The sequence below is a fragment of the Haemaphysalis longicornis genome, unplaced genomic scaffold (genome assembly GCF_048455015.1).
Source record: "Haemaphysalis longicornis isolate Haplotype H1 unplaced genomic scaffold, Haemaphysalis longicornis Haplotype H1 scaffold_7, whole genome shotgun sequence".
NCBI classification, from domain to species: domain Eukaryota; kingdom Metazoa; phylum Arthropoda; class Arachnida; order Ixodida; family Ixodidae; genus Haemaphysalis; species Haemaphysalis longicornis.
Genome location: NW_027526422.1, coordinates 61,107,220 through 61,125,253, shown reverse-complemented (window position 1 = coordinate 61,125,253; position 18,034 = coordinate 61,107,220). Strand labels below are relative to the sequence as shown.

Below are 18,034 nucleotides of genomic sequence, written 5' to 3'. Positions count from 1 at the left end.
TATCCTTGAAATTTGCCTGTAAAGGCTGTACCACAGTTAGCACAACTGTATTGCGGTGAAGGATGAAGTTGTAGCGAACGGAGACGAGAACGAAAAATTTGGTTCGGTGCCGTAGCAGAGAAGTCATGAAACCTATTGCGAGGAAATCAAGTGCAAAGTCATGAAGGACCAGGGGAAGCTGTGTAAAACACACATCCCACTCATATGGTTAGACAGTACACACATATTTATTTTTCTCATCATTTGTTAATGGTGGGGGCCGTGATCCTGAGACTGCTTGAATAAACTTGGAATCACTACAGTACTATCCTACCAGGAAAATATAGCCGTTTCGCTCCCTTGGAAACATGGACAGCTGACGGGAATTTCATATTTTCAACTTCCCCGTAGCCTATCAAAGAAAGGTAAACGAAATTCACAGTTATTATATAATCGTGTTGGCATCCAGTTTTCTTACAATTTTTCTTTGGGGGGGGAGGGGGGAGTTTGATAGAACAAGAGTTACAGGATGTTTCCCGCTGGACATGCGCCATAAAGTTGGCTTTGCCGCAAGGCGTTTGCGAACACGCAGAACAAAAATGCTGGGAACCCTAGCCCATCTCCATCCCTAAATCGGATCACTTAATCAAGCCCAAATTAAAAAAAAACGTTCTTCATGACGCGCTCAGGGCGCGCTCGAGCGCACGCCCTGAGCTCCTTTCGTGAGGCAAACGAACATCCCAGTGCGTGCCATAACTGCGCGGTCGCTGTCAAAATCATATGCCGTTTAAGACGAGCTCTCTACGGTCACGAAGAATCAAGGGAGCCAAGCCTGTCGAATGACACCTCCTTCCTCAAAGAGAGGGGGAGTGTGTTTTTGTTGACGGGCGAGGAAAATACACGAATCCCTAGCCATATAAATCTTCGCTATAAACTTGTTTTCCTCTTTGTTACGGCTGCTTTCGGGTATCGCAAGCAGCTGAAAGTTCCACTTCCACAATTGCCCGCGATGATTTCACCGTTTACGCAGTCCCTTACTCGCGGAAACGTGCGAAAACTCCCGCAATTACTTTATCGTCCCTTGTATGTCGTTACTTTGTACGGCCATCGCCAATCGTCACTGTGTCGAGTGTTTCGTTGCGGGTGTCGGCAGTGCTAGTGATGCGCCGAATCTCATCTCTGCCGATCTCCCAACCTCTCCATGTACTTTTCTTACTAAATCAGATGGCCCAATGCGTCACCACCCCTTCCGCTCGTAATGAGTCGCCTATTTTCATTGCCGTGAACAAGGCGCACGAGAAATTACTGTGACCACCCAGCAATGAAGATAGACGGTTGAGTACAGTACAAACGGAAAGGGTAGTGCCGCATTTGCGGGAACAGCCTAGTAGACGACGGTTGCACTGGCGGAACGATCTATTCTGGGTCATTTCGCCGCTTCCTACAGTGATAAGGCGCTGACACACCCACCGGTTCACGCTCCCCTGATATTATTAACAAATTTAGCGGCTGTACGTTTCTTTATAACAGTAGTGTAAGGTTTTCCGATTGCGTACGTGATTTAGTCCAGTCTATTTTGGGTTACGCTAACGCTTTGCGAACGCGCACTGGTTGGTTTATTTACATCCGCAGGATAAAGTCTCGGAGGTGTTGAAAAATTTCCTGATGTTGAACTCTGGGACTATCGTGTTCTGCTATGGATGCCATGTCGCCGCTAGCTACCACCTCTCCCGCAACGTGAGTCCCCTCATATAACAGCGCCAGCGCGGCAGCTCGCAGTTGTGAACTAATTTTGTTGTTAGTGAGCAATAACTGTGCTAGGGTTAAGTTAAAGTACAGAAGAACAATAATCTGCTTCGTAAAGCGTTCCTCGAACTTTGCTCTCCCTGCAGGTTCGCGTGGAAGCAGTGAAGACAGAGGATGAAGAAGAGGCCGTGCGGGTAAGTTTGTGAGATGCACGCTGTGTATACCGAGACGGCGACGTTGGGAGTAAGAAGGTGACAGAATGATTAAGCGACGAGAAATGAAAGCAACTCAAATCTGTAAAGTTTGTTGTCTTCTATGTCCTGTCCTCCTGTGTTTGCCTTCCCTCCTTTTGTTTCCCCAAATGAAAATTCTGACTATCTCAGAGTCTTACAGTCGAATGGCAGTACTGTTTACGACTATTAAAATAATTCAGCCAAGGCAGAAATTTTGAGCGAATTCCTCTGTGGTTATTCGACGGAATTCACATTCGTTTCGCGGACACGTATTGTCTGAGCAGGTTCGGCCTTAAGAAGCGTGTAGCAGCCATGCTCACCATGACGCTGCGTCCCTGCTTCAGCGCCCCTCGGTGATTTTTGTCTTCGCCGAGGACACGCCGCGGCCACTAAGGCACACGATTAAACAACTGCAGTCATCCACTCGGTATCAAGCGTCCTGGGTCCCGATACTGCTATAGTCGGGCGTAAGTTCTTGCAGGACGAAGGCGTACGAGTACGGCTCTGTACTCGGGAACAAGTTACAGACGGCAGAAGCTCATTTATGGAATCACTCGACTTAAGAGACTGACTCGAATGTCAATGGGCGCGCGCGTTTTGAACAGACACTGCCATGCATGAGTGATATCGTCTGCCTTTTCTCACGTAGTTTGTCATCGCTGCAGTAGTTTAAAAGCACATTAAGCCCCCAAAACATTATGGAATTACGGCTCTTTCAAGGTTTAAAATAGTCCCAGTAACGCACTAATTGCGCCGCGTGGAGTAACATCCGGCTGAGAGGGGCAGTTCCCGTTGCCGTTCTTAACTTGTATCCAATTATAGTTCCGTCGAGGTAGCGTGGTGGGGGGTACAGGAACAAATGGTCCCGGAACAAATGGTCGGTCACGGAACAAATGGTCTCGGAACTTATGGTCCGGAACTAATGGTCCCAACTTGGAAGTAGGAACAAATGGTCCCAGAACTTATGGTCCTGGAACTTATGGTCGCGGAACAAATGGTTCCGGAACAAATGGTTCCGGAACTTATGGTCCGGAACTAATGGTCCCAACTTGGAAGTAGGAACAAATGGTCCCAGAACTTATGGTCCTGGAACTTATGGTCCCGGAACAAATGGTTCCGGAACAAATGGTCCCAGGCACCTCTTCGGAAAAATGATTCTATAAAAGTCCACGTGAGTTCTTTGTTTAAATTTGTTGTATGTTGGTGGAGTGCAGTTTATAATTTCTTGATTTTCTTTATTTTGTTTTCATTGTTTTTTTAGATTCCATTGAACCGGTTATCTCAATTTACGCTATTATAACGATTAAACGCGGTATTTCTGCCAACCATGCATTTTGAACAAGTGCAGGGCATTACACGATTGGCCGGTCTTAACATTTGTTTATTCCTCTTTCCGCCGTTCTCCTCCGGCCTTTTTTTATTTTAGTCTACGCGTTTTCTATACGTTGAAGACTAATATTTTTATTTATTACTTCTCTCTCTCTTTCGTTGTTTGATTTTTGTAATATTTTCATTTTTTATATTTTTGACATTTCGGTTGATCAATATATCGCTATTCCAATTATCTGCCTTGTGCTACTGTGAGTGTGCTACTTGCAAACACAGGGGAAAAAAGGAAGCCACGTGAAAAACATGCGACTCTATGATTTACAGAATACGTAGAGGCATGCCTAAGAAAGAAGCGCCATCAGTTTCTTGCGAGCAAGCACTTCACGGGTGCGTGCGTAGTGACTTCTCTTCCCCCTCACTCGCCCTCGGAAGTTTTGCGATAGTTTGCGAGTCCCACTGTGTTCCAGGTAGCCGAACCTGTCGCGAGACGCCGCTAGTAACGGAGGTTGGTGACAGGCAGTGTCAAGACATGCGGACGTCTGATCGCGAGCATCGGCTGAACCGCTGGTCAAGCCAGGCTGTCGCGACAGTCTGGCTTGACCAGCGGACAGCCATGGCCAATTTCTTTCAAAGAGGGCAATGAGGGTCATCTCAAGCAAAGAAATATGCTATTGAGGTGAGTGTGCCACCCCTCCCCCCACCCCACCTCCTTGTTTTGACCTTTGCTTTTATGGGGCGTCGCGAAGGGGCTAGTCTGCCGACGGTAGTGCATCAACCTGCAGCAATCCTCTGCTTTTAATTGAACCATGACGTGTAACTGTCTTTGGTTCTAGTAATTTTTGGCAGCTTAAAGTCGCCAGCAAGACGAGCAAAGACATATTTATGTGTTTGCGTGAAACAACTGCATATATTTGTGCAGTTGCGAACAGTGAAGTTATTGTCGATGGTGGGTGACGATTCGAGTATGAGCTCACCTGCTGCCCTAAGCACGACTTCACGCTCCCAGAACACGTAGGCAAAATGAGCAAAGCGTGTTAGCCAGCAGTCTTCTAAACCTTGCACCAAAAGAAAAGGCGTGATAAAAGCTAAGTATTGCTTATTTTCGGAGAAAAACAAGAATTTCTAAGTTGCAAGCTGCGAAATTATCGACGTCCAAAGTCTCGATTAGTGTCGCTTTGCTTGATTCGAACTGCGGATATTGAAGCATTTCAGGTGGTGAGCACAGTGGGTGTAGGCTCGTTCGTCACATGGCTTTTCGTCATATGCCGGTTCGTATTAGGTCGTTTGGTCACGTAGGATCATTCGTCAGAGGACATTTTGTCACTTAGGAAATTTCGTCACAGGAACGGTATAAACAAAATTTGCTGTGCGTTTTTAGACGCATAAGTGGTGATAGGGCATCACTCGTTATCTTTTGTACATGTTGCATACTGTTTGCTGGATAAGAAAGTGTAATTATAACTAATTTGCACGCGTTCTCACAAATTACGTGATTCTCGCAATCCTTTTTCAGCAATGTGGAGTTGAGAAGTTTTGTACTATATCTTTCCTTACCCGTGTGACACATTTCTTTTGGAAGGAAAAGTAAGATAAAAAAGAGACACCGTGTTAAACCAAAAAATTAGTTTCAACTACCACCTGCAAAAAAGCGAAAGGGAAGGCCAACCCACCAACTGCGAAAGGTTCAACGTGGAACTAATTATCAGAGTTGAAGCCGCTAACCTCCCTCCCCCCTTCTCGACATCCGCCCAAGGTGAAACTTCCAGACGCAATGTTCAAGAACGAGAAGGTCGGTGCTACCACTTTTTCTTATGGGACCACTTAGAACCAGACGCCTTTTGACCAGTTTTCCCATGACGAGTCGGCTGTGACGAGTGGGCCTTTTCCCATGGAGGGCGCCCAAGCCGGCCGCAACACTGAAAAGGATGTCGCAGGTTCTTCGTTGTAGCCCGCCTTCCAAGAACTTTATTAGGCTATGTCCTCGCCTCACTTTTTTGTCTAGGGTTGTTGAACTCGCATCGATATTTTTGATCAACCCAGGTCAGCCTACTTATCCACTCTGGCTTGCATTGTTTGCTGAACTTTCCCAGATGTATGGCCGAAAAGAGAAAAAAAGAAAACATGTACCTCGCATCTCTCTTTCGAGTCGAACCATCCTACTTTTTTCGATGACAGCCACATGCGTACAAAAAATGGCAGCATCTCCACTCCGTGGATGATGGCGAGGGTGCGGAGTACGGGGACTCGAGATGACATCCAAGTTGCGCCTCCAGTGACATCCTATTTGCGCCCCGACTAGAGCACTGCACGGGCCTGATTTTGAGGCCCGAGCCTGGCCCGAGCCCGCTTCGTGAAGCCCGAGCCCAACCCGGGCCCGTAACACCTAGCCCGAGCCCGGTCCGGGCCCGGGCATTCATAAGTGAGCCTGGCCCGAGCCCGGCCCGGGCCCGCCATCTCAAGCCCAGGCCCGGCCCGGCCCGGTAATTTATTTTTTGGCCTAGGGATGGCCCGCGCGTGTGACCAGGCCCGGTCTTTGACGCTGAAGAAAGTTTATTATATTCCGGGCGATCAGACGGAGCATCTAGTCTGTACAAGCACGTCATGAACTGAAACGCAAAAAATAAGGGTTTAAAAGTGAACGTAGTTTAGCTTTCATTGTCTGCAGTTCACGCCACATAGGCGTAATATCTCGTATTCTTGCACGAGAGACATCATCACCTTTGATTACCAGACTCTTGGCAACTTCACGTGGTTGTCTAGGCCACAAGTTGGTATTGCTGAAATGTTTTGATCCGCATTTGAATCAATGGGTATGTACGCGCGTTGAAATACTTCACCTGCAGTGGTCGTTAAGCGGTGGTGTTTCTCTGGCACGCGAGTTTGATTCCCGCCACGGCAGCCGCATTTTGATTGGTGCGACATCTAAAACACACGTGTCCATACATAGACATAGGTGCAAAGCTCCAGGATATCTGAATTAATTCATTCCCCTCTTGGGCATTCCTTGTAATCGTATCGTTGGTATGTTATACATTAAAATATAAAATCTTGATGCAGTACAAGAAATGTCATTAAAATTGCAGTATAGTGACCATCAGACCTAGCAAAACACGTTTTTAAAACAATGCGTACAAATAACAGTAAGAAGCGCGCAACAATAAACCAAGAATATTCATTTTGATGCTCTTTCCTTCACTTCACGTCGGACCTATTAACGGCCGTGCATATGAATTCAAGCCCGAGCCCGGCCCGGGCCCGAGCCTGGCCCGGGCCCGCCGATAATCGACTTCGGGCGGCCCGGCCCGGCCCGCGGGCCGGGTCGGGCCTGGGCTTTTGGGCCGGCCCGGGCCCGTGCAGTGCTCTAGGCCCCCGACCCTCATTCGATTTGAGCCGTGACTTGCACCTTGGTTATTCCCTAAATGAAACTGCAACTAACGGCTCAAATCGAATGTCGGTCGGGGCGCAAATCGGGTGGAGTGCGCACGGATGGACGCGGGCGGACATTGGGAGTTCCTAATGTACTCCGCAGCGTTACAGGCGAGGGAGTAAGCCGTTTGACTCTCTGGTACTAACTCACGGTCGTAGCCCAGTGGGTAAGACGACTGACACTAACTTTGTGTGGTCTACCAGACACAGGCTTGAATACTGCCGGTGCCTGTGTGATTTTTTGCGATTGTAAATGCTATGCGCACGGACGCGGACGGACATTGTGAGTTCCTAAGGTGCTCCGCACCTAAAAAAAGCACGTGGAAATTCGTTTCGTGCACCCGGTATGAAGAACTTTCCCATTTGTCGAACCGGCCTATGACGAATGACCCTATGTGACCAAACGGCCTAAAACGAACCAGCCTATGACGAAACGCCATGTGACGAACGGGCCGTATTCAAGTTCCTTCTTGAAATAGCGACAAATCGGCGAGCCCAATGCACCAGTACAGCTCTATGTTGACTGAGGGTCAGCAGTACCGGCCCACTGACATTTTTGATACTTCACATTCGCAAGGGGCACGCCCTATAGGAGGCGCGCAAAGCGATTCAAGATCGCTGTCCTAAGGAGGATCGGGAGGGGGGTCCCTCTACGGACCGCCGCTTATGCGCGCGTTGAAAGTAAAGAGGGTAGCTCCACTTTTAAAGACAATAGTTTTTCTTGGGCTACTTAAACCCAGAAATTTTGGTCTGTCTGTCTTGAAAGGATAAATTTATTATAAAAAAATCCTGGTATCAATGATACAACGTAACAACCAGAAACAATTAAACTAGTGCAGCGCCGGTTGCTACAAAATTAATAGAGTGCGAAGGCTGCAAGTAAGAGACACTTACAGAAACATATAAACCGCTTCAAGTTGATTGTAGACAAAAGATTAACATACAAACAATTTAGAGTTGCTTACCACCAAAAGATTAACATGCGAGGTAAACAATAATACAAAAACATTCGCTTCAAGAATGCCGCAATATAAAGAAGAGGTTTGATTTTATGTCACAAGGGGTACTGTACCGTACTAACACGCAATTCTAACACCAAAATCACTTGTTACAACGACAATCTCTAAGGACACAGGTCTGGAAAACTGGCATGAATAATAACCCTTTTGTTCGAAACCTCAATAAACCGGGTAGACCAATGTCGCAGAAACTCTTCCTCACCAAAAAGGGCCAACTCGCCTTCCAGAAAGGTCACGTGATGTTGTCTGAAAGAGCAAAGCAAGGGCCACTGAATACGTAGCCTGCGATTCTGTGCTACAGCCCTGCAGCGATTACGCCATAGTATATAATCGCCAATTACTACGAATAGTTTGCCTAGGGGTGTGCCAGGGTACTGTTCTCTCAGTTGATACCGTGCAAGCCCCAAACTTGGAGCGACATGGTGTATGATGCGCCAAAAGCAACGCGCAACACTGCAGCTTGAGAAAGTGTGAGCCACGGATTCTGGTTGACCGCAGTTGGGACAGGAAGAGTTCTGTGTTACTCCCCAGCGAAATAATCTGTCTTTTGTGGGAAGAATTCGCCACGCTTTTTGCCACTGGATGTTTTTGGCGTCATCTGGCAGCCTACCTGAAGTCAGCCGTAAACAGGGGAAATCTGGTGGATCCACAAGTCTGCCCGATCTCGCAGTAACTATTTTTTCACACAGCCTGGCAGGTTGTTCATTCACAAAATCGAGATCAGCATCCAGTGCACGAATTTTCTTAGCTAAAGTAATGACGGTGTAACTTGATTCGGTTACCCGGCCAAAGTAAAATGCTTACTGCGCAATAGTCTTATATACTAACAGCCAAATGTAAAGGTCTAAGCCCGGTTTATATGTTCATACTTGTCAACTTTGTTGAACAAGAACAAGACATTACGCAAATATAAGACAGGAAATTAGTACACAAGGGATATTTATAATGTCATTTTATTAAAAAATTCCTGGGTGCTTGGTTTTTCGATAGCAAATGATATTCTACATCTACTGCAGAACAACGCGAACCGCCTGCTGTTTCCCGCGCCACCTCCTGGCGACATATCAGAAATCACGCGGCGACAGCAAAGGAAGGTTCCACTAGCTAGGTTTCACGTTCTGCTTGGCACGCACGTGGAGCATGGCAACTCCGCCGCCTCGATTCACGCGCGTCTCCGCCGTACTGCAGCGCTGGCATCGAGGAACCCCGCCTGTAGCAGTGGAACGCGGTAAATTCAAATCGCCTTGAGCAAACCCTTGGTGTGTTTGCCTTGGGATGAGTGCGACGGTACAGGAACAGCATGAGAGGTGAGCGGGAAAGCAAAAGAGGGCATTTCCTTCGCAAATGTATACAAAGATTATCGTATTTTGACGACATTTGCAACGAAAAGAGCAGATACGCGGCCAATTTTTTAACGTCGCCAGGTGGCGGTGACGCCAGATTTTAACGGCTGTCCTTAAATTAGATGTTGCGCGCCACATTAGAACTAAAGACGAACATTTTGACCCACAAGCGAAGGTGAAGAGATATGGCAAAAGCCGCTCACGTCGCTTGCTGCGGTGGTAGGGCTGCCAGCGCTCGATCTGTGACGCTACAAAGTTTCTGCCTGCAAATATCCCTGGTTCACTAGCCACCACCACAATTTTTAGAGTTCGCTCATTAGCGGTACGGACTTATGGGAATACGCGAGCTTACTAGGCGTTTTATTAACGCCCGCTTACTTGACAAATCCTGCCTGTATAAGGCATTTTCATAGTATACCGCTCGGTGGTACGTTGTGTCGCTCCGTGCACAGTACACAACTGAACGGCTGGCCAGCGTGAATAGTAATAGTTTCCCACTAGGTCTGTTTTACCACCAGCGAAGGCAACGATATAAACGTTTCCAATCAAACTATCTAAGCGTGACGTTTTCTTTTTGTTCGCAACAATACCGAGTGGTCGGCGCCGTGGCAGTCGTAGTCGCATTGCCCCTTCTAAAACCAATATTTTGATAAGACACAGCATTAGTAGAGCGTTGGGTGTTGCTTATAAAGAAAAAAAACACATCCAAACCAGCCCGAAAAGAAACCAGCCAAAACAATTTTGTGGCTCCAGATTGGAGCTGATTAAACGCTTGAAACTTCTATGCAGAATGTCAACCTGCTAACCAGCTTTAGCTGCTTTCTTACTGTCACCTAAAGTTTTCTGCATTTGTAGAAGCGGCTTTCTGAAACAAGGAAATGCAAGGAAGAAACACAAAGCTCTTCGCACGTAAATCATTAAATTGTAATGCTGGTTCTAAACTACCGCGCCTGGGCACACCTGTTGTCTGTGAAATGTGAGGTGATGGCCAAGGTGTCCCCAAATCACAAACTGCCCTCGCGGTGTCGTACGTGCAACAGCTTTGTTAATATGAGCCCATATTATCCGAAAACGCGTCCGCACAACGCACGATGCGCAAAGCAAAGAAACGGTCAACAGCGGTATATAGGTTTTGAAAACAGATTGTGGGTCAGCGTAATATCTCACTACAAAAATGTGTTATGCCTGCGCTCTCACACCCTTGCTTTGCTATGTAAGAACATGAACACGAATAAAATAAAAAGCCGCCCGCATCTTCCCACGGGGGGAACTCGAGTAAATGCGTCGCATCTACTCGAGGCAAGCAAAGCATCACGTCAAGCGAAAGCCAAGCAAAGACGCCCTTGACTGAATTCCGAACGCGCGCTCAGCCGCTTATATACGTTGAAGGGACTGCGTAAGCCGGTCCCAGTCGACGACGTTGGCGTACTTGTAAAGCGGCGAGGACCCTAGGTGTTTGAGCCAAGCGCGGATGTTGCTTCGCCGGAGAACGGCACACCGGTTATATGCGCAGCGCGCCCGAAGGAGAGGAAACCGCGGAAGAGAGAGTACTGCACATGCGCCGGCCCCAGCGCGTCTGCCGCGGCTATGACGCAACGTGCCGCGGCTATGACGCAACACAATCCAACACAATCCACTTTAATCCAATCCAATCCAAATCCAATCCAAGCCAAGCCAAGCCAAGCCAATCCAATCCAATCCAATCGAATCCAATCTAATGCCCTCGCGAGAGAGTGTTCGAATCCAATCCTATGCCCCTCGCGAGAGAGTGTTCGCTTTCGCCTCGACTCGACGCGCATGCGCAGTGAGCGTGCGGACTACGGACGCCAACGCGGGTGACGTGAGTTACTTAAATGCTCTGCATTTAAAATTATAGCAGCGTCGTTATCGTTCCTTGCACGATTAGGGCGACGGACATCTGCGATCTGGATTGAACTTGTGATATACATAGAAACGCCAAGTAAGGGTGACGGAAACTAAAGGCGTCCGCCCTGTAACAGCAGAGTTGTTGTTTAGACGAGTTGGTACATAACTGCAAGGATTTAAAAGCATTACACGAAGACGAGGGACTAAAACATCACAATACACACCATGCGCACTGTATTCGGTTCGTGTTTCGGTTCCTAGTTTTCGTGCAGCGCGTTGAAATCTCTTGCGCGTGGTGTATCAAGCACGAGAGTCTTTAGAACATAACATGCATCCAGTGAATGTTGTGTTTGTTATCACGTGAAAATGGCGTCAAAATCCCTGTGATACTACGGGCGAACGCTGCCGGCCAACGTGCGGGCTTGCGGGCTCCGACGGTTCCGTCGCTCGCCGATCCTCCATGGAGTGATTTCTCCTCCTGCCACCGCGCGGCGCCACCGACTACGCGTCTTGCGAATAGCCTAAATGATACCGTCACTGTAAATAGGCTCAACAAACGGGCTCAAGTGGGACTCGCTTCTCAAGCGTTAACAAAATTTTGTATCCTTGTGGGTATTGCATGTCAGCCAGCTTAATTTAAACAACAGTTGTGTTGCGCCGCTGCATAAGAAAACTGCATCCATTAAGAAAATTATGGCAACCCATTTCTGTATTCTCTTTAAACACCGGCCGAGGGCTGGCCAGTACACGCAGATTTTGATTAAAATGTATGCCACTGGTTTGCCTGGTATTGGGAATCATAAAAAAAAAGGCGAGCAAATGAAGCGCGAGAGGACGTACACGTGCGACAAAAACGTGCGACGTGTATACAAAAATTTGTATACCGCATTTAACTCAAGTAAATTCATTCTTAGCAAATGTATTATATATTGATTGATTGTGGGTATCGCCTGCGTTGTGGGTATCGCCTGCCTCATCGCCTGCGTTGCGTCGGCGCTGCGCGCCGATGAGGCGCGCCGTAGTGGAGGGCTCCGGATTAATTTTGACCACCTGGGGATCTTTAACGTGCGCCGAAATCTCGTACACACGGGCGTTTTTGCTTTTCGCCTCCATCAGAAAAGCGGCCGCCGCGGCCGGGAATCGAACCCGCGACCTCGTGCTCAGCAGCGCAACGCCTTAGCCACTGAGCCACCGCGGGGGGTCTATTATATATGAACAGATGCAAAATACACTGTGCACAAATATAAACATATAAACATAAATACATTGACCCCTTTCATTCCCTCATACAGGCGCTCATGGTGCAGTAGTGCAGTAGTGATGGGACCATTTTTTCCTAGTTTGAAGTTGGGACCATTTGTTCCGGGACCATTAGTTCCGGACCGTTTCTTCCGGAACCATTAATTAGTTCCGGACCATTTGTTCCGGGACCATTTATTCCGCGACCGGGTATAGCGGCATTCAAAATAGTTGCCTCTATTCTCGCGACGAAGGGCCAAATGCCAAACTGGAACTGTTTAAGACATGTCAAGTAGAGAAAAGCGATGGTACATAAACACACTGGCGTGCTTAAAAAATGGCAACTCGATCGGGCAGAGTAAGATCCTCCGAGGGAGCCCAAACAACGGTTTTCACTCGCCCGTTCAGAGACAAGCGCTTTTATAGTCTCCTCTAACAGCCACAACCGACGTCGAACAAGTTTCAACACGGACAGCAGAGAAGCACAGATAATCAAAAACACTCTCACTGTGTCAGAGAGGTGTTGAGTCAGACACTGCGGAAAGCCGCCGCGTCGACCCCGTCCATGCGCAGGAGGTTTTTTGGGCCATCCCGCAGTCTCCAGGCTGCCTGGGTGGCGGGGCATGCAGACCGCTAAGCCCCCGCTCGAAAGCCCGACGGCGAGTGTTGTTGCGCGCTGTTGAGTACGGGCGCCGCGTCAACGCACACTATATTGCTATATTCGTGACAAAATAAGAACGGCAATAGCACTTGTGTATCACTCCGCCTAGTGAGCAGACAGCGACGACAACGGGCGCGACCTCACAAAAGAGATTGCGCCTAATCTCTGAGTTCATCTCGATGTATCAGAGTTCGGCTTTTAAAATTCATACTCGCAGGAACATTGTGTTAGCGGGTTTGTTTTTTGCGGCTGCTTTTATTTTGTGCGTCCCGAAACACGCTCTCCGGGCCATCCCGATGATCAACCGGTTGCACTGATAGGGCTCAGCGGCAACTTCCGTTCCTGTAACCCTGGTGGCGTATTTCCAAACGCTTCGCTTCACAGAGCACCCATGTGACATGTCTATTCGCGGGATGGAGAACGGTGATTCACCGTGGTCATGGGCTGCGCCCCATACCAAAAGCGACCTAAAACATACCAAATCACCATAATTAACAAAAACAACGCGTAGATTTGATTTAAGAAAAATATTTAGATTAAAGAAAATCAAGCAATGAAAAAAAGCCGCCCGCATCTTCCCACGGGGGGAACTCGAGTAAATGCGTCGCATCTACTCGAGGCAAGCAAAGCATCCCGTCAAGCGAAAGCCAAGCAAAGACGCCCTTGACTGAATTCCGAACGCGCGCTCAGCCGCTTATATACGTTGAAGGGACTGCGTAAGCCGGTCCCAGTCGACGACGTTGGCGTACTTGTAAAGCGGCGAGGACCCTAGGTGTTCGAGCCAAGCGCGGATGTTGCTTCGCCGGAGAACGGCACACCGGTTATATGCGCAGCGCGCCCGAAGGAGAGGAAACCGCGGAAGAGAGAGTACTGCACATGCGCCGGCCCCAGCGCGTCTGCCGCGGCTATGACGCAACGTGCCGCGGCTATGACGCAACACAATCCAACACAATCCACTTTAATCCAATCCAATCCAATCCAAATCCAATCCAAGCCAAGCCAAGCCAAGCCAAGCCAAGCCAATCCAATCCAAGCCAATCCAATCGAATCCAATCTAATGCCCTCGCGAGAGAGTGTTCGAATCCAATCCAATGCCCCTCGCGAGAGAGTGTTCGCTTTCGCCTCGACTCGACGCGCATGCGCAGTGAGCGTGCGGACTACGGACGCCAACGCGGGTGACATCGTGAGTTACTTATACCCCTGTCACACGGCAAGTCTAATGTCATTCAAACTGAATGACATTAGCTGTAAATGACATTCGGCTCGGCCGTGCGGGTCTACACGGCGAAACAAATGTCATTTGATTGTGATAGCGGTGACGATTAGCGAGCTCGCAAAACCGCAAAATTACATTTCAAGCGCATATAGAATGTTTTCACACGCAATATTTTTTAAATAAACGTAACAAAGGAATATTTTTTAAAATAAAAACAAGAAAACCACCGATTTAGGTGACATCAGTAGACATCACAAGCTGAGACAAGTCTGCAAAAAATCCGGACTAGGGTAGCGCGCGCACTGGGGACGAGATTTTCTTTTTTGTTAGTACTTGCTGGTCTTTCTTTATTAGAACAGCAATACAGAAAAGAAAATATAAGTTTACTGACAGTTTTTAGATACAGTATTCTTTGGTTTGGTACTGAATTTTCCTGTCAAGGGGCGCACTACTGCTGTCGAGGCTACTCATTCGGCCGCCAACTGAGGTGTAACTGAGGTCCGGGACCTCAGTTAGCCGGTAAATGACATTCGCCTTGAATGTAATTCGGTATTCTCGTGTAGCGCCGAATTAATGACATTTAGAGCGAATGACATTTGCTGTAAATGTCATTAGATCTGTCGTGTGACAGGGGTATTAAATGCTCTGCATTTAAAAGAAACCTGCTGGGGCTCGAACCCAAGCCGTCAGCACCAGTTCTCAGTACTCTGCATCCAATCTACAGAGCCCGAACGGTGGGCTCGTTTTCGGAGGCGCTCAATAGAATAGCACGCGCAGTGACATCGCACATGTCACGTGGGCGCTCTGTACACCGGAGCGTTTAGAAGCACGCAACGCGGCGCAGTATGCACCTCGCATAGCCTCTGAACTTGTTAGCGGTGGCTGGCGGAACTTGCCAGGCGCGTGTGCTTACGCCTCAAGGAAATTTCTCGCAATGGCGTCGAGGTTTTTCAAATATGCCTCAAGATTACTGCGTCAAGAGCGACGAAAAGGGAGGCAGTTCTTTTCAAATAGTTCAGATGATTTCCTCTAAGATGTGCTGACGAACTTGGATAGTACTCAAGAAAATTCCTTAATTATGCAGGATTAGAGGAAACTATAATATACGCTTTTTTTTTTGGCCGTACTGTTACGATATGGGAAAAAATAAAAGAATTCGCCCCATATCTGCTGGCCTTATTGCAAAAGTCCGTCGAAAGACAATCGTTTTCTGCCACCCCTGAATCTCCCCTCATGGAGAACGCAATGGAGGTTTTCTGGGTTCAATTCAATTTTGCGACATCTGTCGGGACCTTTTTTTACTCTTTGACTTGAAACCTGTTTCTGTTTCTGTTTGACGTGCAGCTCTCTTGTTTTAGTGTTTGCGTTTAACTCATGGCTTCCTGACACCTTTTATAACGCATGTTTGACCATTTGGAATTATTGTAAGAACCAACTAAACTTGTAACAGAAAGGTGGTACTCTAGGCTGTGTACATATATATTTGCCTTAAGTATGCCTAAGGTTCCTTTCGCATTAAATAATGGGGCATGTATGAGCCACGACAGAAGCTTTAGTGGCCTGAAACGGTCGTGTGCTCGTGTTCAAGCATTCCTTCAGCGTTTTATTTTTTGGCGGGGTGGTTGAATAAAGTGACAGACAGACAGACAGACAGACAGACAGACAGACAGACAGACAGACAGACAGACAGACGGACGGACGGACGGACGGACGGACGGACGGACGGACGGACGGACGGACGGACAGACAGACAGACAGACAGACAGACAGACAGACAGACAGACAGACAGACAGACAGACAGACAGACAGACGGACGGACGGACGGACGGACGGACGGACGGACGGACGGACGGACGGACTAAGACTAATGTTTTACTTCTGTGAAAGGTCAACAGTTTAGCGAGGTCGATCGAAGCGACTTTTTACTAACACTGTTTTGTGCTTTTACTTGTTTTATTCACAGATCCGGGTATTCCTAACACTTGCTGGCTACTACTCTGTAGTGTTCGCAGTAAAGGTGAGAATAGTCATATTTGCCACATGAAATGAACCTCGCAATCGGATGCAGTTAGCTGACAAATTGGCCACTTTTCAAAGTGTTGAAGGACTCGGGGAATAGGATCTAGTGCGGGAATTGATATAGAGGGTCGCATGGCCATTCTCTATTTTCCTTATTATATAGCTTATTTTAGTGAAGTTTGTGTCAAACGTGGTGCCAGTTTTTTTTTTCTTTTTTTGGATGCATACCAAACTTGCGTTTTTGATTTCGCGCCACTTCAAGAATTTTTAGGGTGATCGAAGCGCCGGAAGGTAAAAAAATTAGGCCCATGTCGTTGCCATTTTTGGGAATATTTGTGACGCCATTTTGCAGTTACCTAGAAGTAAAGTTTTCCTCAACCCTTTATTATCAGGAAATGCTAACATCTTCTAGATCTTGTGCTGTGTTTATGCGTTTTTTTTGCGTTTGTATCGTAGGCTTGCGAATGTGTTTTTTCTGTAGTTTTGAAGCAAAAAGGAAGTGAAAGGAACGATATAGTGTTATTTTGCTGTCAATTTAAATTCTGCTTTCTTCTGAGATTTTAATGTTCCTGTTGCGCTTTGCTCATTAATACAGTCCTTCTGTACTTGTTAGAACGTTGTGTGCATTTTATTTTGTATTAAGAAACTTCTTTTCATCGTAACCCATTAAGCCTCTGCGGCATGCCAGGGTCATCTTTATCAGGTTTTTTTTTTTAATGTTTGTGACCCTGCTATGCCGCCAAAGCGCTTTTGGTCTAACCATGTATTCTAGACTGGATGGATTGAATTGAGTCCAGTTCCAAAATCGGCGTGTGGTTAGCTTGAAGCGGTAATTATATTACCGATATTAATGAGAAGGCTGAACATTCCCAGCATTTCAGGACTCGCTACGTTGACGACTAATTACACGAAGGTTCTTAACTTTTCTTCAGGTTTTTGCAACACGATATTGAAGGGAAACGGGTGCCTTGTGCACCATATCAAGTTTAAGAGTTGGTACGGCCGCTTTAAGCAGGACACTTGACACCCTCACACAGCAGAAACAAATTTAATGTCCCCACGTCCCTTGCAAGCGCTAACGCCGCGATTGGCAACCTGCACCTTTAGCGGAGCCCCTGAAGAGGCCTTTTTGTTTAAATCCTCAGGGTACAGCATTGAAGCGTCGTTCCAGCTGATCAATGACAAGTCTCATTGTATTCCGCTGCTGAAGACTAAAAGAAAAGGTACCTTCATTGGCCTGTCCCAGAAGGTGCTCTGCTTATCTGGCAGCTACTACTTCACCCTGCAGCTAGAGAGAAGGCTTTTGTCGTTGCAGAATGCAGCACTTGCAACTGAGTCACGGCAACAAATAAATTTTGAGCCTATTATGAGATTATGGTGCCCACGCTTTCATTGGATCCGACCACCACATTTTCTTTTGCGAATTTAACGAGCCCACCTTCTGTTTTTCTTTGGTTCTGACAACCTTTCAGGGACTCATCTTGTACCACGTATACGGTTTCTACCAGCAGCACAAGGCAAACCCACCTCCCACTCAGACGGCCGCCCCTGTCGTTCAATCTCCAGCGTCCCCGACGCCTGGGAAGACCAAGGACACCCGGGCGAAACCGAAGGGCGGCAATTAATATTCCTCGGGAACCCATGCACTATTACAGATTGAAATATACTTACGTTTTACAATAAAAGCGTAAACATGCACAACTAGCGCTACAGAAAGTATGCTCCATATAGTTACGCAGCAAACTGCGCACATTCACAAATGAGATGGTAGCAGTTATCTAGCACGTCACAAGGCGGACACGGTGGAGAAATGGCCTGTTGGAGCTAAAAACTGAAGTGCTTTGTGTAGGCGACATTCAGTCGCACGCGCTGTGGAACCACTTTGTCATGCTTGGTAAGCCCTTGTGGCATCTTGAAATGGCAGTAGGTGTCTATAGATTGAAGGGGCGGGCAGCCC

At 47.5% G+C, this 18,034-nt stretch overlaps 1 protein-coding gene across 1 annotated transcript; it reads left to right on the top strand.

Moving 5' to 3' along the window:
• Window positions 1–1,611: 1,611 nt before the first annotated feature.
• Window positions 1,612–17,768, top strand: LOC144144368 (uncharacterized). The gene is made up of 4 exons (XM_077675786.1): window positions 1,612–1,716; window positions 1,872–1,919; window positions 16,022–16,075; window positions 17,550–17,768. The coding sequence occupies exons 1-4, from the start codon at window positions 1,645–1,647 to the stop codon at window positions 17,700–17,702; spliced, it is 327 nt and encodes a 108-aa protein (XP_077531912.1). The 5' UTR covers window positions 1,612–1,644; the 3' UTR covers window positions 17,703–17,768.
• The last annotated feature ends 266 nt before the right edge of the window (window positions 17,769–18,034 follow it).